Genomic DNA, 25,751 nt, shown 5'->3' with positions numbered 1-25,751 from the left:
TGGATGGAGTAATGAGGGGGAAATGAGGGAGGGGAGTGAGTGGGGAATGTGAAGGGAGGGGGAAATGGGGAGGGAATGGGGGAGGGGGCATTGAGGGAGGGAGAGAATGAGGGAAGGGAAACTGGGGGGAATGAAAGGGAGGGGGGATTGAGGGGGGAGTGGGGAAGGGGAGAAGGAATGGGGAGGGGCAATGAGGGCGGAGATGAGGGAGAAGGGGCAGGGTTTGGGGGAATGGGGAGGGGGTGAGGACATAATGAGGGGGTGAATGAGGGAAGAGACTGGTGAGCGGGGCCTGGGGGCCGATGACATGAGGTCCCCCAGCCCGGAGGCGGAGGGGGGGTGCCGGGGCGGTCTGGGAGGGGCTGATCCCTCGGCTGAGAGGGATGTCTCTGCTCTCCCCACCTCCCCCCCAGTGGCTGGGAGTCCGTGTGGGGAGGGTGAGGGTTGGACACGTGAAGGGACCAGGGGTCAATGACAGGGTCCGTGCTGCAACAGCTGGAAGGAAAATAAAGTGCGCAACATCTGCCCAACTTGGGTTAAACGTAACAAGTGACTGGTTGCCTTGAACGTGGTCTGTGCACAGTTCCAGAGAGGTATTCGGGCTTTTTCACGCAGGAGGTGGTGAGTGTATGGAACGAGCTGCCAGAGGAAGTGGTTGAGGCAGGTACAATAGTATCATTCAAGAAGCACTTGGATAGGTACATGGAGGGGCGGGGCTTGGAGGGATATTGGCTGAACGCAGGAAATTGGGATTGGCTGGGTGGGCACCGTGGTCGGCTTGGACTGGTTGGGCCGAAGGGCCTGTATCCGCGCTGTATTGCTCTATGATATTCTTGATGGAGGGATTGTGTGCACAACAGCAAGGGTGAATATGCTTCTATAGCCGTGTGGAATAGCTTTCTTAGCTACTTTTATCATTAAATTTGAAAGCTGCCTAACTGTTCTGAGGGAGGAGATGGCACAAACATATACATATGTGGTATATGCATTCCTGTCTGCCCAATGAAGGGTCCAGCGTGACGTTGGAATGCTTTTGAAGACGGTAAACGTAACACTGACATGGATAAGAATGGGCCTGGCAGCTCCCCTGCAATCACTTTCTCATAGTTCTTGAAAATCAAGAGCCACTGCGAACTATGGATGCAACAGATATCTGGGCATAAAGTGCCTGGGGTTGTCTCACAGCAAAAAAGAACAAAGCCAATCAATTCCTGCTGTAGAAACCTCCATGTATTGCAGTATTTAGTGGCACTACACCTTCTTTCCCCTTCTATACAAACTTGTTAGGATTATTCTGTGAGTTAAATATCATCTCAGAGAAAAAAGATTAAACTGTGATCCATAAATTAGGATGCATTTTGGACCAGTGAACAAACAGAATGTACTTTATAAACCTACTACCTCGTACATATCCCCAAGACTCTATTTGCATTTTTGAGTATCAAAAATACTCAACAGAAGTATTCACTAGTTGTCTGTTGTGGTCAAGGATCACAGCCACCTCTCTGATCCATTAGAGAAACAAAGGACTGCAGATGCTGGAATCTAGATGAAAAACACAATGATGCTTGAGGAACTCAGCAAGCCAGGCAGCATCCGCAGAGCAAAGCAGGCGGTCAACGTTTCTATCACTATAGTTATCACTATCTCTTACCTGCATCTACCTATCACACCTTGTACCCACCCCGCCTCCCCTCTTTTGTCTACCTATCACTGCTCTGCTTTTCCCCCCTATATATTAGGCTTCCTCTTTTCCTATCTTCAGTCCTGAAGAAAGGTCCTGACCCGAAACGTTGATGGCCTGCTTTTCTCCATGGATGCTGCCTGGCCTGCTGAGTTCCTCCAGCATCATCATGTTTTTTCATCTCGGATCCATTACCTCATATTTCTGTACAACCCAAAATAGTTAACTCCCTTACTAGAGTGGAGATTACAGCAGATTCTCTGAGATGGGTAACGCAAGGAGGTAGCCATTTATATTTATCCTCAAGCTGTGCCTCTACAATGTTTTCAAGGTTGGGTCAAGACTATTACAACTAATTTTGTTTAAGTCTATTGATGGCACTTTATAAACAGAAAGCTGATGAAGACATCAGAGAACAACAGGTTAGAGACTCTTCGCAGCTGGTTTTAACTTAGTAGTGATGAAGCAGTCAACATAACATCAATAAAATCAACCATGCAATGAGAAATAGAGCTGATCCGTTCCTTGGAATGGATGACAGCCCATGGGATGCAGAATGTAAACATGCATTGAGGCTCCTCCAACCACCACACCCACTTACACAAATCCTTTTATCTTTTGCAACATTCCGATCAACTTCTCCAGATTCTACCTGTACACTGGGGACAATTTACAGTGACCAATTAACATACCAACCTGCCTGTCTTTGGGATGGTTGAAGAAATGGGAGAACCTGGAGGAGACCTGTGTGATACTGGGAGAACATGCAAACTTCACACAGACAACGTCAGAAGTCAGGATTGAACCCGGATCTTTGACGCTGAGAGGCATCAGCTCAACTAGCTCTGACATTATGCCGCCCATGGAACCACTGTGCTACATCAATCCCGAAAATTTGTATTTTGTGAAAAGAAAGGCATTAGATCAATATTCAGCTGTCATACAGTCCCAACAAGGTGGCATGTTGGCGCAACAGTTAGTGCTGCTGGTTGGTTCATAGCTCCAGGCACCTGGATTTCAATCCTGACCTCCAGTGCTGTCTGCTTGGAGTTTGCACATTCTCCCCATAACAGTGTGTGTTTCTTCAGAGCGCTCCATTTTCCTCCCACATCCCAGAGATGTGCCAGTAGGTTAATTTGCTATCGTGAGTTACCCTTCAGTGGACATTAATACAAAAGAAATGAAAGAGGAGTTAATGGACATGGGTGAGAGTGAGTAAGTTGCAGGGATACAGGGAAAGAAGCAGAGGAGGAGTGGGACTTACCGGAATGCTCCCCTGGGAGCCAGCATGGACACTGAGGGCTAAATGGTTTCCTTTTGTTTCATAGTAGCTTGATCCGTAATGTTAATTGTCACTGGCAGACATCCTGTTAGCTCTAATAACATACTATTATGTGGCAGTCATCACTCCATCTCATAACTTGAGCTCACACACAGCAACATTTGGGTGAACTGGTGACCTGGGCTGTCTCCATCACTCAGTTGATGTCTGCAGTAAAGCTACCAATGACAGCTGGAAGAGCAAACCCAATGGGACGTGTACAACCCATGTTATAGAACAGCCTGCAGGTATTCTGAAGTCATGGTTTGGATATCTGGATAAACCAAGATGTACAGGAGAACAAATCCTAAATCTCCAGGATTATTGTTGTGTATATGAAAAACACGATGATGCTGGAGGAACTCAGCAGGCCAGGCAGCATCCGTGGAGAAAAGCAGGCGGTCAACCTTTCAGGTCAAGACCCTTCTTCACCTCAGGTCCCTTCTTGAAGAAGGGTCCTGACCTGAAACATTGACGCCAGCTTTTCTCCATGGATGCTGCCTGGCCTGCTGAGTTCCTCCAGTATCGTAGTGTTTCTCATCTAGATATTCCAGCATCTGCAGTCCTTTGTTTCTCTCTTATTGTTGTGTATCACGTAATTCATTTCACTGACATAAGGGGAGGAAGGCGATTTCTGGAACCTGAGGCCAAGGCGATGAGGGGAAGGAAGCACCTGCACCCTCGCAACATGAGGAGAGTGTCCAGGAAAAAGTGGAAGCAGAGCAGGGGATTGTTCAGGCAGCTGCCAGAGCAAGGACAGCACAGCTGGTAACCTTGGTTTCAAAAAATAAAACTTAAGTCACCAAAATAAACCTCCTTCATGCCTGCCTGTTCTGCAGCCACACTAAATCCAGCTCTCTGTAAGATTTTGGCCAATCTCCTCCTATTTTTCCCTGCCGTCATGGAACACCGAACAAGTGAATATACTAGCAGGAATAACTATGTGATCCAGCTGTTCTTACTGTAAACAGCAGTCACCAGGAAGCGTACTAAAATCCATTCTTCCTACCTACAAACTATTCTAAACATCCACCAGTATGCCTGTGTCACTGTGAGCTGACACCGGCGAAATGATTGTAAAAAAATTCTCATTTAGGTTTTCCTGAAGATGTTTTGTTCTTTTGAAATGTAGGGAGGCAGTCTTTGCATGAAACACAGCTTTGGGGAAAAGAGAAGGAGAAATGGATTGCTGTTAGAAATGGCAATTTTGCTTCCAGTTTTTATTTATTGAAGACATTTTGTGATGAAATTTCCAGAAGTTTCTTCCAAATATATCCATGGATCTGATGGCAAACTCTGGTATGCAAACTCTGGAGAAAGGATCTTTGGCTCTTTCTCTGGATACTTGGCTCCTTCGTAGATAAGAAGAACCCCATGGAAATCCCAGACTTTTATTTTGCTGATCATTTGAAATGTGACCAGTTTCTAATGAGCTCAACTAAATACTGGAGCACTGTTATGAGAAAGGTTCTTTTGGTATCTTAGAAAGATAAAAGGTATCTGGACACACAGTGTTTGTGCTTTAAAAGGATGATTTTATTCACAAAGACCGACGCGGGAACAGAATGTGAAGGAACAAATGCACCCTCGCACACTCGCACTAGGGTGATCACGAAACGTGGGGGAAGTCGCAACAGGGGTGAAGTGCACACACGCTCACACACACACACAATGAACTAGTACAAGCTATCAGGGAACGAACAAATATGTTGTCTGGACCCCCTGAATCGGGACAAACAACGGCTCTACACTACGGGGAATCTACTCAGGACGCTCCTAGACCCATGTGGAAGTGCACCCTCTCACCTGTGGTCTCGACCCCAGCAGCAATCGGAAAAGAGAATGAGAGCCTACGTGTACCATCTTTTATAGGGCTGTAGCGGGGTGGAGCCCGCTCAGGTGAAACAAGCCAATGATTCAGGGTCAAGAACAAAGGTGGGTTATGAGCCAATCCTCAGGTGTGCTCTTTAATGGGTGGGGCGGAGCCGGACTCTTGATTGACAGTGGTATAGCTTCCGACCTGATAGGCAATGCTATCATCCGACCATGAGGGTCAGTAGTTTTGTCACTGTCATCTGACCCCTGGCCTTTCATACTACAAGCACTAATTGTGGAGAGTTGCCAGGGCATGGTTAATTTGTTAAGTGGAAGATTGGAATTTAAAGCAGAAGAAGATGTGAGGTTTCTGGTCAATATCAAGGTTATGCAATTAATTTTGTATTGCTTTAGCAAGGACAGTGATAAACTTGAATGCCTTCCATTTGTATTCTATTGGTTTTTGTAATCCAGGGGATTCAGTGTCTGTGGGGATTGGGCAGAAAGTGAAGTTGGCATAGAAGATCTTGAAGAAGCTAAGGTAGAGCAAAACAATTAACGTTGCAGGCCAATGAGATTACATCTGAAAATATTACCAACTTGAAAAGCTAAGTCTGTTTTCCTACTCCACAGGTGCTCCCAAACCAGCCAAGTTACGGTTTCAATTGGTTTTACTTCAGACTTCGAGCAATGGCAGTATTTTGCCTTTCATTTGCTGTGGAGTGGAATTCAGCTGCAGATATGGTTTTCTTTCTTGCCATTGCTCTTTAACAAATGCAAGGGTTGAAGTAGCACTGCATATAAAATCAGTTACAGTAAATACCATACTAAAAACTTGTTATTTGTCAATAGGCTGTGAAGATGTGTCAATGAAATTATTCCCATATCATGCAGCAGATGAACTTTGTTTCAAAGCACAGAATAGTTTATACTCAAAATATGGAATGAAGCTAGAATTTGGAACAAAGAACAAAGACAACAAAGAAATAAGACACTATGTACAAGTTTCCCATTTATAGTAAAACATTGTAACTAAAACCTACTATGTATAAACATGGTATGTGGCTGATTTTATATTTGTACTTTTTTAGTCATATTTCATTAAATGACCAGAAAGCGCCAACTGTAACGGATAGTTTCTAATACTAATAAATATTGTTAAAAATAACTTGCATTCTAATTTCTAGGAGATTTTGTAATATAAACAAGAATACAAAGAATACAGAGGCCCCAATTTTAATTTCTTTTCTGCATGACTTAGCTCACTTTAAACATTTATTGTGGCAAACATTGAATTGTATGTGTCCCATCTCAAAGAAAAATTACCACTTTGATCTGATTGACAGTCAAAAGGAATGAAATTTACAACAATGATGAAAAGAGTGATAATTTAGGATCAGTGATTTCATGTGGAAGTGCTGAAGTTTAGCTGCCATACTAAACTTTTGGCAAGAAGAATTAAAGCAGAATTTAAAAGAAAATCTCTTGTACAGTGAAATTTGAATTCTGTAAAGAGAGATAATGCACATTTAAAGAGAATTAGATTGTTGCTTGTAAAAGAAGTCCACTTAAGGTTAATACAAACAAATAGGATAGTGTGATTAGATTTGGATTTCCCTCAGGGTTCTGATTGGTTATATAAATGAATTTATTCTTCCTTTAAACTTAGTTTCTTAATGGAGAACACCTAAAGAACCCTTGCATTTGGACACTGGTGTTCGCTGCAAGGTATGTGAGTTACATGACTAATCACTGGCCAGCTTAAAGCAAGAAACAAAGTAGTTTTGTTTACAAAAAATGATCCCAGTAAAGGTTAAGTAGAGTTTTATCAGGCTTCTCTGATGCTTCACAGAAGTTACGGGAGGAATATGAATTCCAGGAAACAGACTAAATAAACTTAACTAAGGCTATTGTGAAATCAGCTTGTATGTTTGTCTCTTGTTGTGTCAAAAACACGTATCCAATTAGTTAGCAGAACAAAGTCTGTGGTTATCACAAAAAAATTCCATTGCATGGGTTAACTGTAGCAAGTGGCTTGAGAACATGTTCAGAAACTGACCTTGCCTTCCACCCTACCACATTCAATGGTTCGTTCGTCTGTAATTTCCACCTCCTTCAATGCGAAGCCACCACTAGACACTCTTCAACTCCATTGCCTTTCAGCATTCCGAAGAGGCTTCTCTCTTCATGGCTCCCCAATTCACTCTTCCATTTCCACCACCACCACCTCCCCTCCTTTCCATGCATCCTTGGGAGATACAACACCAGTATTTTACTTCTTCCTTTTCCATCATCCAGAAGCCAAACATTTCTTGCAGGTAAAGCAGTCACTCACTTGTACTACTTCCAATCTAGTATGCTGCATTCAGTGCTCACAATGTAGTCTCCTGTGCCTCAGAGAAAGCAAACACAGATTGGATGACCACTTTGCAAAAAAATTGCCTTAGTTCAGATCGCAAGGCAACTCTGAGGTCTGGTGGCCTGTCCCTTTGATTCATTGCCTCACTTCCAGTCTCTCTTGTCTTTCGCTCTTTGCATTTTTCCTTGAAGCCCAAAATAAGCTTAGGTAACAGTATCTCATCTTCTGATTAGGCATATGTATTACAGCCGTCAGGACAACAATTTCAGATAACTAGCCTTTCCAGTTTGTACCATCAATCTGTAATGTTAATTCAGTTTTTCTATTCCACAGTTACTGCTTGATCTGATTATTTCCAGCATTCTCTGTTTAATTTCACATTTTTAGCATCAGTATTGTTTTATGTGTCATTGTTCCAGCAATTTTTTATATTTCCTCTGTTTTCATTCATCTTCTACTTAAACCTTCTCCAGACAGAACAGTTACAATGAACAATTGTTCAACATCCTCTCTTGGCTTCCAAATCTAACCTCCAAGGGTGATATTGCAAAGATTCGCCCTTGTGGCGTGAGGCAAGCATGTTGTTCAGCAAAAAAACCAGGGCAATGCTCCATCTGGCTGCTCCATCCCTCGTTTGCATTCAGACGTCTTTTCCCTCTATTTTAAGCTGTCACGTTTTGTTGCCCTGCTTTTCAGCCTTGGAAATGGTTACTAGATGGTGAATATGTCTTTTGAAGCTCCCCAATAGTTTTATGTTTTTTCATCTCTTATTGTGATACTGACAATTATCTGTTCCCCAGTCCTTTTTGAGAATGGCTGTTTTGAGGTAGAAGGGTCTAAGCTTTGACAAGTGCTTGAGGTCTAGGCTTTGACAAGTGAGGCTTTATCAAGGAGGTTGAGCAGTGACAAGGCATGGTAAGTCAAGGTGAGGTCTTTCTTTTCTGTTAACCCACTGCTAACTTCAGAGGTAGAAATGCACTCAGTGGAGCGGTATGCTCCTCCTGTGAAATGTGAGAGATCGGGCAGAAGTCAGATGTCCCTGACAACTACATTTGCAGGAAGTGTGTCCAGCTGCAGCCCCTCTCACACTGCATGGATTGATTGGAGCAGTGGCTGGACTTACTGAGGAGCATGCAGGAGGCAGAAGGTATCAGAGATAGATTTTCAGGAAGGTGGTCACACCACAGGTTCAGTCAGATAGATGGGTAACCACCAGGAGAGGCAGTCAGGTAGCTCCAGAGTCCCCTGTAGCTATTCCCCTCTCAAGCAAGTATACTGTTTTGGATACCGTTGGGGGAAGGGTGGCCACTCAGGGAAAGCAACAGCAGCACCCAGATCAGTGGCACCACAACTGGCTCTGTTGTACAGCAGGGAAAGTTCTAGGTGAGCGGTAGTGATAGGGGACTCGACAGTCAGGGACACAGGCAGGCACTAATGTGGCCAAGCACGAGATTCCAGGATGGTGTATTGGCTCCCTGGTTCATTGTCAAGGTTGTCTCTGAGTGGGTGCAGGATATTCTGAAAGGGGAGGGTGATCAGCAGAGATCATGGTCCATAATGGTGCTAACAATATAGGAAGGAAGAGAGATGAGGTCCTGCAAAGTCATGGTAGCTAGTGTGTTTAGGGGAGGGAACAGTGATATCCTGGAGTGTTTCAACATTATGAAGGAAGAGGTGTTGCAGGCCTTGAAACACATAACAGTGTGTAAATCTCCAGGGCCTGACCAGGTGTATCCTAGGATGTTATGGGGAGCAAGCTAAGAAATTGCTAGGGCCATGGCAGAGATTTTTGTACCTTTGTTAGCCACAGGTGAGGCATCAGAAGACTGGAGGATGGCTAATGTTGTGCGTTTATTTAAGAAGGGCAGCAGGAGTAAGCCAGGGAACTGCAGGCCAGTGAGACTTACATCAGTGGTGGGAAAGTTATTGGATGGGATTCCGAGAGACAGTATTTATTTGCATTTGGAAAAGCAAGGACTGATTAGGGATAGTCAGCATGGCTTTGTACGTGGGAAATTGTGTCTCTCGAGCTTGATTTGAGTTTTTTTAAAGAGGTGACCAGGAGGATTCACAAGGGCAGGGTGATAAGGCGTTGTCTATGTTGACTTCGGTAAGGTTTTTGACAAGGTCCCGAACGTTAGGCTGATCTGGAAGGTTAGAACACATAGGATACGGGTGAACTAGCCAATAGATTCAAAATTGGCTTGGTGGGAGAGGGTAGTGGTGGAGGGTTGTTTCTCAGGTTGGAGGCCTGTGACCTGTGGTGTGCTGCTGGGTCCACTGATGTTTGTCATCTATATTAATGACTTGGATGAGAATGTAGGCAGCATGATTAGTAAGTTTGCTTGTACACCAAAACTGGTGGACAGTAAAGAAGGTTGTCTCAGAGTATAATGGGATATAGATCAACTGGGAAAGTGGCAAAGGAATGGCAGATGGAATTTAACTCAGACGTGCAAAGTGATACATTTTGGAAAGTTAAACCAAGGCAGGACACACGCAGTGAATGGCAGAGCCCTGGGGAGTGTCGTTGAACAGAGAGACCTTGGGATACAAATACATAGTTTCCTGAAAATGGGGACACAGCGAGATAGGTGTTGAGGAAGACGTATGGCATGCTTGCCTTCATCAAGTGAGGCACTGAGTACTGGAGTTGGGACGTCATGTTACAGTTGTACAAAGTATTGGCTAGGTGCACTTGGAGTATTGTGTCCAGTTCTAGTCACTGCAGGAAAGATGTGAATAAGCTGGAGAGGGTGCAGAAAAGATTCACAAGGATGTTGCCTGAATTGGAGGGCTTGAGTTATAAGGAAAGATTGGATAGGCTGGGTCTGTTTTCCCTGGAGCAAAGGATGCTGAGCGATGACATGACAGAGGTATATAAAATTATGAGAAACATAGACAGGATAGATCGACAGTGGCTGTTTCCCATGGTGAGAGTGTCTAAAACTAGAGAGGAAGGAGTTTTAAAAGGGATCTGAGGGCCAAAGTTTTCACACAGAGTGGTTGGTATACTGTATGTGAGGAGGTGGTGGAGGCAGGAGCAGTAACAACATTTAAGAGGTATCTGGACAAGTACTTGAATGAGCATTGAATCGAGTGATATGGAATTAATGCAGGCAATTGGCATTAGTGTATATAGGCATGATGGTTGGCATAGAGGCGGTGGGTCAGTGGGCTGTTTCTATGCTGTGCAACTCAATCACTCTATGACACTTCATGCAATACTTAAATCAAACATATCGCAAAAAACACAGCCCAATTATTGCACATTCCATCGTGCTAATCTCTTACCATCTTTCCTCATCCAGCTTTATCTGGATAACTCTTTATACCCTCATCCCACATGTCTATCACATTCTCCTTAACTGCATCCAAACAAAGTGTTTTGTCTCTGCCCTGTGACAATGGGTGCCACTTTCTCACCAGTCTCTGGGGGAAAGAGTTTCACCTCAATTCTTTGGTTACTTGGTGACTGTCTTATATTAATGACCTCTAGCCTTTCACTTCTGTGAAACTGAAACTGTCTTTGTGCATCTATTCTTTTCAGACCTTTCATAATTTTCATGACTTCTCTTAGACCACCATTCCAGCTTTCTCTTTCCAGCCTTTTCACCTAGGTGTAACGTTGTAGCTCTGATATCAATTTTATAATTTTCTTTTACTATCTTCTTTAATGCCTTTACATCCTTTAAACGACGTGGCAATCAGTGGTACTCTAGGTGTGGTCTAACCAAGGTTCAAAACAAGTTTTGCCAAACTTCTCTTTTCTCGTAGCAATAAACAAGAGCATCTCATACAACAAAAACAGAAATTGCTGGAAATACTCAGTAGGTCAGGCCGTATCTGTAGGAAGAGAAACCCGAGTCTACTCAGTGTTTCTAGCGTTTTCTGTTTTTTGTTTTAAATTTCCAACATCTGCATTATTTTTGATTATCAGTCTCTCATAGTCTTATTAATTTGCATTGCCACCTTTGATAACTTGTGTATTTGTATTCCAAGATTCCTTTGTTTCTCTAGTTTTGTTTGAATCTTTTTTTCCCAATTAAATTCTTGCATCTTATGAATATGCAATATCTTAAAATTATCTATTGCTATTCATTTGCCTATTCTGCAAGTTAATTGATAGGCTGCATTCCCTCCTGAGAATTGACAGGTTCTCCATTACCCACAACCCATCATCAGTTGTCAGCTGAGGATTGGTTGATAGATGTCTTAAATCTGAGCCAGTAAATTCTAGCTTAAAGTTACCCTTTGAAGGATTCAGCTCAAATTTCTAGGCTGACACTTGGTCCAAAATGGAGGGAGTGCTGCAATCTCAAAGGTAACATTTTAAAGTTAGGATGTTAAACAGAAGTCATCTCTATTCTCTTGGATAGAGATACAAGAAGGGAAGTTAATTCCTGATTGCTTTGTCCATATGCATATCCCAGCCCATATTACAAAAATAGATTATGTGTTCATTATCACAAGGCTATTTGTGAAAGATTTCCAACAAGCCAGATTGACCCAGGTAAATTACATTTACTTTTTATACTCTTACCTACATTCCCAGTGATAGTTCGGAAAGAGGCCACTTAATCCACAATGCCTCTGTAGCGAACCAGTTAGTTGGACTCCTCTTTCTCAACAGCCATGTAATTTTTCTCCCATTTAAATTTTTATTGACTGTTCATTCACTTTTGAAAGTTGCCGTTGAATCTGCTTTCACTATTCCAGACCATAACAACCCGATGTGTAAAATAAGTTCTCCTTGTCTCCCCACTGTTTTTTTTGGGCAATTATCTTAAATCATTATCTTCTGGTTACCGAGCCTCCTGCCAGTGGAAATTGGTTCCAGGGAGCACGTTGGTGGGTGAGGAAAATAATTATCTATGCATGGAGAAAAGGGACATAATTTCAAAGACTGCAGGTGGCGCAAAGCATAGAAATGCTGTAAACAGTGAGGAAAAATGTTTTAGATTCAGGAGGGCAAAGGTAGACTGGTGAAATGTAGCAGATGCATTTTAATGCAGAGTGTTATGAAACAATGCATCTTGGAAAGAAAAAATAAGGGGAGGCAATAGAAATCAAATGGTACATCCTTAAAAGTGATGCAAAGGTACTAGGATTGGGGGTTCTAAATACATAAATGTTTGAAGTTTACAGAGTATTACGAACCAGCAACAAAAGAAACACTCTGAGTCATGTATAAGTGGTAAAAAAACTATTTTATTAATAACTATTTATGATAATAAGAAAAATAAAAGTAAAAATGTTAGAATGTTAGAAGTAAAAATGTTAGAACTTAAATATTAACCCCAAAAACTAAACTCAAAGTGTGTGTGTGGCAAATTCCCAAACTCCAAGTCCAGGAATAGTTCTCAAAGTTCAGTTCAGTAAACCGTAAGGTGAAATGTGAGCAAAGGCTTCTTCAACAACCACTGTTGACTGAAGACAAAACGTAGAGAGAAAATAGAGATATTACGAAAACCAAATGTTCCACTTTGGAACTCATACAACACCTCAGTGTCTACTCAGCAGTGACTACTCCACCGCTTTCTTCCGAAGCATCTGCCACCCTGAAAGGCACTCAAATCGTGGCCTTCCACACAAATACCTGTTTCCCTCTACAGGTTAACAACAAAGTGGACTCCACTGCTTTGTTCCGAAGTATCTGCCACCCCGAAAGGCACCCAAGATGTGGCCGTCCACACAAATACATGTTTCCTTCCACAGGTTAATGACAAAGTGGACTCCACTAAATTGCTCCAAAAATTCATACGTAGATTATAGTGACAGACACAGTTATTGTTTTTCATCCATCGATAGAGACTAGCAGGCTGGTCTCTCTCTCTCTCTCTCTCTCTCTCTCTCTCTCTCTCTCTCTCTCTCTCTCTCTCTCTCTCTCTCTCTCTCTCTCCCTCTCCCTCCCTCCCTCCCTCCCTCCCTCCCTCCCTCCCTCCCTCCCTCCCTCTCTCCCTCTCTCCCCCCCCCGACTGACTCTGACTGCTTCAAAAATGTCATTACGTCCTTTATCTTCTGTTGACATCATCACGCCCCACACACACACACACACACACACACACACACACACACACACACACACACACACACAACTACGCTCTATCTTAAAGGGACATTCACCAATAGTAACCCAGTCCATAACAAGAGTAAGTCAATAAATTAGTTAAGAAAACATACAGGATCTCTGACTTTATAGATAAAGACAGAGTCCAAACAAGGAAGTTATGGTCAACCATTAGAAACCACTGGTTAGATCTCAGCTTGAGTATTGGGTCCAATTTTTGGCATCATACTTTTAAGAAGAATGTCAAGGCATTTTGGGCTCCGGATCAGCTGAAATCTTACGGAATGTGAGAATAGATTGGGGTGGCTTTCAGTCAGCTCCTATGTTCTCATAAATCTTCATCAGATAATGACATTAATTACTCAAATTCATTTACCCCAGGGAAGTTGCTGCCATTAACATTTGAATGTTTTGATATGAATTTCACCAGTTCCAACTGTTTTGAAAAACGATTCACACTTTGATGTTGACCTACCCTGGAGCACTTTCGCAGATCTGAGCCATGTTTTCTATTTGGAGTTTCTGGAGAGTCACCAAACTAAAACAACTATCACAGTGAATGAAGCTTAAACAAAAAATGAAAGTATTGGTTTAAAATACATATTGTTTTAATTTAAGAATTTTTAATATCCTCTTTCCACCCCTTTTCTGAGATATTTTTCCTTGGTTAATGTACTTTGTTTTTTAAAATGGTGGGACATGCTAATAAATGGGGTCATAAAAATAATCCATATGTCAATTTATATTTGAATAGGAATGATGCGAGTGAAAAAAGAATTAAAATTGCCCAATACTTACTCTATTTCTAAGGCATGATAAAGACATCTGATTTCTGCACAAGCCTTTTTGTTTGCGTGAAACATGTTCTGCTGGGTGAGGAATAAGCAATTTGCTTTCAAGGTGCTTGTCTTTTGTTTATAGTACACTTTAAAACCTGCCATACTGACACCTAGTGACTGAAGTGGATAATACACAAACTTCTTTTGCAATGGAAAACTCCTGTGAATTGAAAGCACAGCTGCATTTTAATATAAAATGTTACACTCACATGGTAGTTGCAGTTTACTAATAGAAGCCCTAATAACATTTTAACTTGTATATTTTTTCATTAACAAACAGCCCTCCCTTTGTCACATTTATCTGTCTGCTTCCTTTGCAATTAAGTCAACATAGGATTCTGTAATCACTTAATTATGCATTAAGAAATAAAAGATGGGCTTCATATTCATCTTTCTTAACTCCAGATCAATTAAAATTTACTTTAAACTACTACTTGTAACAATTAATTATGTAATATCTAGCACTTGGTTGGTAGAAGTTTAAAACTTGCAAACAGTTGAAAGGAAATCAGTTCTGCAGTTCATTGATAAAATATGTTTAATGATTTGACATAGAGTTTGTATGTTTGCTAACACCAACTCTTTCATTTGTAGGATAGTAACCTAGAAATCTGCAAAAATGCAATTCAAATTGCAAATTTGTTTTGGTGTTTGCATGTCTTGCAAATAAAATCAGCTCATTTATTTTTTGTGCTACAATCTATTTGGGAGTTCGGATCATTCATGTAAAATTATTTAATTAATAATTCAACTGACAAAGATTAATCAGATAAGTGATTTGACTGTAAATTGTACCATTGTGCAGATTCTTGGCAAAATATTGACCCCGTTAAGCCTGCTGTGCCTTAAACATGTCCCTGGTGATCCTAAATCAAAAACTCATTTGTCAGAATGAACTGGAGTTTTTATATTAGATATATGAATCTAATATAAAAATATAAGATAAACAAATAACATTTTCCACTATTGAAAAAAATGTTGGAACTATTATAAGTTCAGTTCATTAATATAATTGAAATATTACATACATAAAATAATTTGCTTCCTTTATGTTAAGTATAACTCTGCAAAAATGAATCTGATATTTTAGATTGTCATATGATGGTCTTGTTTCAAGATAAGTGCTGATGCCATGTGGATCCAAACATACCATATTTCATGGCTGCTATTGTATTTGCTCAATCATTCAGAAAAAACATGAAGACCCTTTTGTGTTTTCCAGTATATCCAATTTCCATGCACATCAACACATCTGTTTTCACCGGTACTGACTGCTTTCATCAACGAACAGCTTACTCCATTTACACTAAACATACAAGATAAAAGTCTTTATAAGTGCTGAGCATTTTCTCTGAGGTGTTATATTTTAACTGGCATACACATATAAACATTTGCTGTCTCCTCACATCATTAGGCAGACTCAAAAGAAGGGAATATCAATCTAAAGAACAGAAAACTGTGAAAAACATTTTGAGTACATTTTGTCTTTTATTTTCCATCACACAGATAATAGCAATTTTTGTTTGTCATGAAAATACCAAAAACGTACGTAATGATAGGAGTGTGTAACAGTCAACGCTGTCCAAATATCAAATCAAAATAACACAATTATCAAATGGAAATATAACAAATTACACAGTTTTAGCGTACAGGTAAAGGAGAATTATTGGAAGCATTTAAGCTGGGAAAGGTGGGTTCAGTGCAGGGATAAGGGAAGAATTAAGTGGCATGCGGTTGAAGAATTTTTAAGGTGCTTTTGAAGGCAAGACCAGTTGCAAGGTAAAGATGTTTTCTGAGGCAGTGATCTCATGTCTGAAGTATACCCTCCATTCTTGGAACACAGGAGGTGAACTATGTTCAGTATTTCAGTGTAAGAATGGGCACATACAGTGATGTTTAAAAGGTGAAACATCTTGGCCATGGGCTGGAGGTGAGGTAGGATCAACAGATCAAGCAGGTGCATCCCAGAATTTAGCCTGAGAGTGCAACCGGAAAGGCTGATGTAGCCGAGAAGAGGGCCAATCCTGATGATGGTTTTTTTTTTGTTGATATTTAGCTGAACGACATTTCATTTAATCCAAAACATAATGTCAAAACCAAAACATAAAACCGCCCATGGAGAAGAAACAGAATTGTGTGACATTTGTATACAAGTGGAAGATGGCTTTATCCTTGCAGATATCGTTGCTGAGGACCTACATGTAAATGGTAAAGAAAAGGAGTCAAAGAAACACAGGAGTAATTGAGGGGATATGGTATTGTGATAGCATAGAGGAATGAGGCTACAAAATGCTGATAGACTCAATGGTGCACTGTGAAAGAGAAGAGATTGGCCAGCAGCATTGGGCAGGGATTGTAAAGTCACAATCACGAAGTCTTTACCAGAGTGTCTTCAGTATTGTTGAAGGGCATTTAAAAAAATAACAGAGGCTCCTAATCATTCAGCAAGTTTAAGGGTGTTGGAGTGAAGTCATGGGCTGCTGTTGGGGACCAATTGGAAAGACTGTGGGTGTGATGATGGTCACTTTGAATATCTCAGGTAACCTTAAAAAGGAAGATGAGAGGTTGATGATATCCAGAAGAACAGGGCCTAGTTCAGGAAGTGGGAATTCAGGAGCTAGTCAGAAGAGAGCATGAAGGCCAATGATGCCATGTGGATGGATGTGAGATAGCTGATGAGCCCTCTCATTTTGTGAGGATGATGGTTGCAGGGGAAAGAGTTGGAGTGAAGGGTTTATGGTGAATACAAAGAGATTTGAATTGTTCTTGATATCCTGGATTACCTAGACTTAGAGGGTTCAGCCCTTGAGAGGAAACAGTATGCTGCAGCTGGTGAAATTCTGGTTGATGGTGCTCCCATGCATGCATTTTTATAGTCCATGGATTTAATTCTCCAAAGATGACAGATGTCAGAGAGAGCTATGAAAGTGATGGACTGGGATTTAATGGCTATCAAGTACAATGGGATACTATATCAATGCAATAGGTTGAATCAGAAGATGCATTGGGTTTGGTCTGGGGAGGAGAAGGTGGTGCTTGTTGCATTGTTGTGATTTTACTCGCTCATTTTCCAGGTTCAGAATCTCAGACCATTCCAGTTGAACTGTTCTTCTCTATGAAGCAGCAGCATTTGTACATACTGTGCCTTCATAGTTGACAAGGCATTTCACATCCACTCCCTCTGCTTTAAGCCAGCTATAGCTGGCATAAGTGACTCCGAATTTGAATGAGAACATTGATCTGGAATAATAAGTGCAGGGAAGTGATTTGTTTATTTTTCTTTATTTTACTTTATCTGATTATTAGCGATGTTTAAAAATATTTCAAATGCCACTGACAACTGGGTACTGTTCTGGGGGGTGAGAACTTATGTAGTTGCCACCTGAGGCTTAGTAACAGCTTTTGGCTTGCTCCATTTCATGGGAGGACTCTTGAGGATTGAGTGTTAGCTCAGCCCACCTTCCATATCTGAATCAGATTGGTCTCCATGTGGTGGGTGGCAAGACCAGTTAGTTGTCAAATGAAGAATAATTGAGGAATAAAATGAAATAGAAATTAGCTAGCAGTTACACGTTTCATTAATTGATTGTGAGCTTGGGGGCAAAGTACTTGAATATTACTTTGATGGTATATTGTCTGTGCTCCAAAGTAACTTGCAGCAACCTGCTAGCACTGTGATGATGACAGTGTCCTCCTTTTCTAAGGCAATCTCTTCGTTACTATTTCTTTCAGAGTCTGAAACAGTCGACCATGCTCCTGTCTGGTGTCAGTAAAAGCAGTTGCAATGAAACTGGTATAGGAGTGTAGATTTTGGAGGAGCAACCTATTGCTGTTACAAAGCAGGCCTATACATGATCACATTTTACCAACAACTTTGTTGAACTTCATGGCGACACTTGCAGGCTGCCCCCAGAACACCGCGCAAAAGATGCATTTCACTGTGTGTTTCAATGTACATGTGACTAATAAAGAAATCTTATCTTAAATGTCTTCCATCATGTTTTATCAAACCAGGAATGAAGGTTGGCCTAATCAGTTTTGCCCATTTGCTGAAAAAGTTTTAAACACTTTTGTTGGAACCATATCTTTTTCTGCATGTTACTGGTCAAAGCAAGATTGATAAGTGCATGAAGCATATTGATTTAAAGAACCTATGCATTTTAGGAATTCTCACTCTTCTTTCCCTTTGCTCTGGGACAGGTCTCCATTGCAGCTACTATTTCATGTTCATTCTGGCAGCCTGCCCCTATAGCTTGTCAACTTGTAATACTCATTGCATTAACATACTGTATATGCATTGCAACATCAAGTTGGTCAGTTGCTTTTTTCCTCCCTGTTTGTTGTTCTTTCTAATTTATTTTGATGTTGACCCTCCCAGTCTTCTCTACGCATGGTGTCTTCACTCTGCTGATACCTTTAAACCGACTTCCACACCTCTTGTTAATCTTTCTGTGGGGACGTTGGCCCCAGCTCTGTTTAGAAGCATCCCATTTAGCTTGCACTGTTCTTCTTGCTCTAGAACTGGTCCCAGTACCTCAGGAATCTGAAGCCCTCAGCCCTGGACCATTATTGTCTTCACTCCAGCCAGGTAACTCCACTATCTTCCTATTTCTTTTCTCATCAGCATGTGACATTGAAGTAATCCAGATCTTAACATCTTTTAGATCCTGTTCCTTAACTTTTTTTGCCCAGCTTCTGAAACTCTACATGTTGAATCTCTACCTGTCATTGGTCCCAATGTGGAACATGGCTTCTGGCTGATCTCATTCCATGTGTTCATTTTACTGCACCCACTCAGTCATACTCTTGTGTCGTACATTTCTAACACTAACTTGTAAAAGTGTTCAAGGTAATGTGGATCAAGATAGATATTTAATGAAGAAAATTAGCAGTATAGAAGAAGTTTGAAATAACATAGCAAACAAAATTGACAAAGTTACTGGGCATCAATTATCCTCCAATGTTACACATTCCCATTCCAAGCAACCATCACTAATTATGACATTATTTATGCCCACTTTATGCTGCAAACTAGAATTTCTGGCAGTTGGCTGCTAGTAGAGACCACTGGCCATGAATCTGCCCACAGTGGCCATATCTGTAATCTTGGTAATTTGCTGATGTACGTGTTAAACATCTAGTGTTACTCAGCCTATACTTCTAAGTCGAGTTCATTGTCACATGCACAAGTATATGCACGCACAGATGCAATGAAAAAATTACTTGCACCAGCATCACATGCACTTAGCATCATATAAGCATCTGTTAAAGAAACTCCTTGAGCTAATTTACTAATCGATTCCTGGATGTTGGCAATATATGGCTCAGACCCTCACTTCCTTTGGGCAAACCTGTCATTGACCTTGGGTGAAAGTGGCTGGCAGAATTTTCAGCATGGCTCTGTTTCCCCTGGCCATAGTCCCAAAAAGAACGCAGTGTGGAAATACCAGGACTAAAAAGTAATCGCACCTTTTTTTAAATTAAAGCAATTTATTATAAGTCAATGAGGGATGGGTGAGATACTGAAGCATGAATAACTTATTTTGACATTTGACCCTAACTAAGATTGAACCTTAGGGAGGAGGGGGATGTTGTTCTTGATGTAATACTTGCTGTGCTCTACTGGAATACTAGTGCTACCGTTTGCACACTATTGTGCAAACAGCATGGGGATGATATGGCAGAGTTGCTATGGGGATGCTTTGGTAGGGATGAGGGGGTGGGGAATGGGGAGAACTGGGCGAAACACCACTTCAGTGTTACATTATGATGACATGCAGGAATAGAGATATTTAGTTTGTCCAAAGCTCTGTCATGCTAACACACCTTGAACCTATCTTTCCCACCACTAATTTGGAGGAGCAGAAAAAATGAACACAAAGGTCTTGAATCTTTGTTCTATAAACTCATAACACAACTGACTTAAAATGTTGTTGTGGAATCTTGTACTGTTATTATTAGCTCATCAATATAGCAAAAAAAATTTGTATTGGAAATGCTGCAATCTTTTAATGTTACAAAGTAGAACTTTCTGCTAAAAGTATTTATTGTCTCAGCCTCCTCCTAGCTCTTCCATTTAAATGTCTACAAGCCATAATTCAAATCAAATGATCCACATTAAACACCCACTTTCTTTTAAAAAAATAAAGCATTTTACAAATCATTGTAAAACTTTTACCTAGAGGAATGTGCCTAAAAGAACTAAATACCATTTATCCTGCAAAATGGTTGGTCAAGCGCATCCCTTTCTACTCATTAGTTCACTTCACCAGTAAAAGCACACAGCAATTATCTTAACAAATATTGTTAAATCAATTACCTTTATTTATAAATTATATTAAATTAAACCTACCTTTGCGGCTGAAAGATGAGGATATTTTATTCTTCTTTTGAAATATTATCAAGGGGCCTTTGACAAATAAATGCCAACATTTTGTTATGTCAACACTTTTCATCATTTATTTTCTTAGCAGCTAAAATATTTCATTCGGGAGATGATCGCATTTTAGGGGTCAAGAGTATGAAAGTATGTCTGACTCTGGAAGAAGATGTGGTGTGTTGTTTGAGAATGTTTTGTGTTTGCTTCTCCTTTCCTGTTCAGAAGAAGAGCTGTTCAGCATCAGCTTCGAGTCCAAACAAAATATACTGATAGGAGGGGACAATAAATAACCATAAACCTGGCTTCAGTAACAGTTTTTAATCTATGTATTCTAAATGTTAGTGAATCTTCTGTGGCATTGCACAGGGATTGGGGTACATAAATGAAATAGAGTTAAAGGAATTAGGCCGGGTTGTGCAGACTTAGTCAGCCCCAGTTTCAAAATTAGATATCTGTTCTTGTTTCGTAAAATTCTGTTATTCATATTATTATTTTTATTTGTAATAGAATGTAGCAGAATATTAATGTATGGGAAGGCGCTAAAGTTGTTTACCAACTACTAGGAGCTTAACTGATTCAGCCACATTAATGTCATGGTTTCTAGAGCAAGTCAAAGGCTGGATATTCTGTGGTGAATGGCTCCCTTCTTTACTTCCCAACCCCTTTTCACCATGTACAATCATGTACAACCCACAACTCTTCACCTGCCTGATGAATTCAGCTCCAAAAACACTCAAGAAGTTCAACACCACAGAAATCAAAGCAGTTGCCATGTCCAGCACCATGTATATCACACTGTACATTTCTCTCCTTCCTCCATTGATGCGTTTGGCGTCTCTAAATAATCAGTTTTAGAAGTCTTTTTCTGCCTATTTCAACAGAGACAGTAACCCAAATGACTTATTTACTGATATCACATATCAGCTTCACTAATTCCACTTGTGATTCAATAATTAAAAAGGTGTTAATTAAATTAGAAAAAAGAAATTCCTGTCATCCTTTGTGTTTTTGACACCAGTGGATATAGGAAATAGTTTTGAAGCCTGTGTGAAATCAATTCCATTGATAAATTAATGTACTGTGTACAATTGCAGTTCCAACTGTATGGCTCTTAAATTTTTCTTTATGCAGCTGCTGCCACGTTTGAAGATTTTCAGATTCGACCGCATGCATTGTTTGTCCATTCCTACAGAGCTCCTGCATTCTGTGATCACTGTGGAGAGATGCTGTGGGGATTAGTGCGACAGGGTCTCAAATGCGAAGGTAAGCTGTATTTTAAGATATATAATGCCAGACCAAACAAAAAGAATGTATCCGGTTTCATTAATCTTTTCAAAAATCTGCTTACCCAGAAAGCTGTCCAAAGCAAAGCACTGACAACCCAATAAAATTCAAAACTCAAATATACTATCTTTATTTTCATCTACATCACACTGAACCAAACTCTAATGGTGTAGTATGATACCAGTCACCTATCTTTTCCTAAGTAATCTTAGACCTTCTGCATTTTCACCCAAGGGATCAGCTTCCACCCCACCCACTCACTCCCTGCTAAGTACTGGGTGAATTTATTTCTTAACCAGAACCTGTCTGCAATTTTATTTCACATCCTTACACCAACCGTGACATTTGCAAGGTGGAGATCCACCTACGACAAGACCTTTTGTTTTGATGCAAGGGCAGAAGGGCCTCCACCAGCTTTACAATCATTTTGTGAGGCACCCAAAAATTGGTTAGGAAGAATTCCTTCTCCCACATTCCATGCACTGGGCTGGTGGAAGAGAGTTACTTGACGGAAAAATTCTGATCCCAGACTCCGGTGAAACTCTCTGATCTGAGGACTGTGTGAAAAGAGTAAGACTTGCAGACAGTGCATACCACACTTTTGAACCTCTGCTAAGCAGAGACCCAGGAAACTGTAACAGAGAGAGTATTATGTTCTTTTCCTCATCCTCTCTGTCTCATTTCTTATCATCCTTGCAGGCACAGATATTTTGTTCTTTCAGACGGCTTTTTATCTTCACTGAACAATTCTGCTGAAAGTGCCACCAACAACTAACAATTCAGTCTTGCCTTTTCACATATTAGCAGATCTTCTGTGGTAGGCAAGTTGAAAAACAGGATGAACATCATTGTCATTAAATGGCATTGAATTCTGATACATTATTCTTTGAATACTCTAAATGAGTTGCCTTGTATTTCTTCAATGTATGCTATGAATATATGTGGCAAGATGGAATGCAAGATGCCAAGTGCATGGTTATTTATTTAATATTTAGCATTAATGTCAGGAACAGCAGGAATCAGCGACGCCAAAGTTAATTTTAGGCTTTAGGCTTGTTATGGAACAAGGATCTTAGATTTTGGCAGCATTCGTTGGGATTCTGGCGCTTCTCGGAAGGGGCTGGAACAGAGGCTCTGCTCATTGATTAATCCGTGGTATCTTGATCACACTGACTTGAGTGTGCTGCAGGGTGAAAACTACTCAGGTTTGGCAGCTGGGGTATGTAACTTACTAAACGATGTCTGGCAAAAATCAAGTAAGGAATTTTTGATTGGCTCTTAAAAGTGAATCTTTATTTCTGTTTGTTTCTCAACTGATTCTCTTTTGCTTTCTCTGTCTGTATGTTTAGGGCATCAGTAAATTAGGAATCTATATTTTGCATTTATCTAAAAAATATGTACTAATAAAATGATAATTTGAGTCTTTCTGTTTTTATCAAAAGGAAAATGATTTGCTTTTCTGAAAAGATTCCAGTTATAAAGAGAAAATACGCTTTAGAGTTTTATTTTTCTCTAAGTTTAGTAAATTTTGCGTAGGAGATGTAGAATGATTCAACCATCAACTAATATAATTGGTACAATCGTTCATGTTTTTAACCTTCATATAATAAAATAACTAAATAAATTATGACTAAATAAAACTCCTGAAAATACTCTTCTAGCTTTTCTTAAAGTAATTTTAAAGAACGAGATTTTGTTATGAGTTGAGGAAGTAACTTCCAAAAAATAAGTTAGTATAAATACTGTAAACCCACTGTAGGAAATGATGCACAGGGCAAATACTCAGACTGCAGATCTACTGCTGAAATGTAAATGTTACTCTGAAATGTGCACTTTGAAAGGTGCATCTTTTAACTAAAGCATTATTTTGAATGCTTCAATGTTTAGTTATTGAGAAAAATCTGTAGATTTTTTTGATAGCTTTTAGTTTATCAGATGTGTCCTCAGAGACTATTAAGAAATGTTGCCATCAGAAAATTAAATAGGAAATGTAAACTTTAAAATCTTTAAAAGACCAAGTAAAAACAGTAGACAAAAATAGTGCCTAGAAGAAAGTTATTTATTTTCTTATAACTTTATATGGTTTGTATGCTGTATATAATGAAGTGTTGCAACGTGACTTGGACAATTGAGATCAGTTACAAAAAGCATATTCCCTTTGTCATTTGAGCTAAGACACTAACCTTCAAGACCATAAGATATAGGAGCAGAATTAGGCCATTTGGCCCATCGAGTCTGCTTCGCCATTCAATCATGGCTGATTCTTTTTTTCTCTACCCCATTTCAAATCCAAGTTGAGAATCAAAGACACGGGATGAAATAAATCCAGAATGATTACAGTCATGTCATTTCTGACTGACATTATCTGACTTTCTGACTACTTCAGGTTTTTAAAGTAAAGCTTATGGTTATTAAGCATTTAAAACAGCTGCAGAGTGGTAAGAAGCAAGTCTGTAGTAGCACAGTATTACTGAGAGTCCATGGAATAAGCTCATAGAGGGAAGCTGGATTGTAGCTTGGGAGAAATAAATGAGCCCACTTCTGAATACCACAATTTTAATGCTACCCAGCAATTGTAACAGGGAGGAATAAAAACCTCGTCCATGTAAAATGGATTCAGACTTTTATCTGATTTATAAATTGTAAGGAAAGCTGATAATTTCAGGAGCTTTCAAAGATTGTATGTGAGTTATGAACTAAATCAATGCTCTGACTTGCTCATATAAGGCAACATATTGAAGTACTAATACATTTTAGACTTAATTGTCTTAAAGTAATCTAATATTTGCATGTTCTAACGAAACTGAGACAATCAGCGTGTTATTTAAAGTCTTGTACACACTTGCAATTCCTTTACATGTTATCCTTTCTCACCATTTCATGCTTTTATCAATGTAATACCAGTATATCAGCATGTAATGTGGAACAATCCTATGTAAATATTTATAATGTTAAAAGCCTTCATCAACATTTTATCACATTATTAATGAATCATTGATTTGCTCAGTAATTTTTGGAAATTTTTCTGCCATCTCTCAATAATTGAAATGTGTAATGTACAGAAATTTTAAGTAGAATAACACTATCAACAATTACATAATTCACAATACAGTGATTACATTTATCCATTGAAATGTCATCCATGTCTTTGAACACCTTTGTTAAAAAATTTTTACACAAAGGCCTCAGCCTTTCCCAAAAGCACGGGATTAGACTTCAATTTTTGTCATGCTGTGACTATTGATTGAAATTATATTCTGCTGTTTAAGCATGAACAGTATGTACAATTTCCTGGGATAACATCTAATTAGCTCCAACAGATACAATGCCACTATTCACTCTCTACTAATAGTATGTGATGGGTTTTCAAAATTATTTTTTTGAAGTAGATGACAGGTTTTAAATGCTGTATTCAGGTTCTTTATATTAAGTGTTTCTTTAAAACTGAGAAGCTGTGTTTGTGTCACAGAGAAGAGAACAGCATTGCATGTCAGATTTGACAGACTACACTGATTATACTGCTGTTTCAGCTCCTTTGCCTTTGACCTTGAGTAATGTACAAAATTTGGAATATGAACATATCTTAACAGGGAATGAGGTAAGTCCTTAAAAGTGATTATAAACAGATTTAGGAACAATGGTTTGTTGGTAGAAAACAGAGGGTGATGGTAGAAGGTTGTTTCTCAGACTGGAGGCCTGTGACTAGTGGTGTGCCTCAGGGGTCGGTGCTGGGACCATTGTTGTTTGTCATCTATATCAACGATTTGGATAAGAACGTACAAGGCATGGTTAGTAAATCTGCGGATGACACCAAAGTAAGTGGTATAGTGGACAATGAAGAAGGTCATCAAAAATTACAGGGGGATCATGATCAGCTGAGTAAGTGGGCCAAGGAATGGCAAATGGAGTTTAATTCAGATATGCGAGGTGTTGCATTTTGGAAAGTCAAATTCAAGTAGGACTTTCACAGTGAAGGGCAGGGCCCTGGAGAGTGTTGCAG

At 40.0% G+C, this 25,751-nt stretch overlaps 1 protein-coding gene across 2 annotated transcripts in view; it reads left to right on the top strand.

The window, feature by feature from the left end:
- prkd1 (protein kinase D1) overlaps positions 1-25,751 on the top strand; it is a 197,325-nt gene that overhangs the window by 104,189 nt on the left and 67,385 nt on the right. For both annotated transcript variants that reach the window (XM_052013678.1, XM_052013686.1), the window contains one exon: positions 21,599-21,730. In XM_052013678.1, the coding sequence (XP_051869638.1) occupies positions 21,599-21,730 (132 nt within the window). The remainder of the gene's footprint in view (positions 1-21,598; positions 21,731-25,751) is intronic.

Source organism: Pristis pectinata, chromosome 1 (genome assembly GCF_009764475.1).
Source record: "Pristis pectinata isolate sPriPec2 chromosome 1, sPriPec2.1.pri, whole genome shotgun sequence".
Taxonomy (NCBI): Eukaryota; Metazoa; Chordata; class Chondrichthyes; order Rhinopristiformes; family Pristidae; genus Pristis; species Pristis pectinata.
This window is presented reverse-complemented; position numbering and strand designations above follow the sequence as displayed.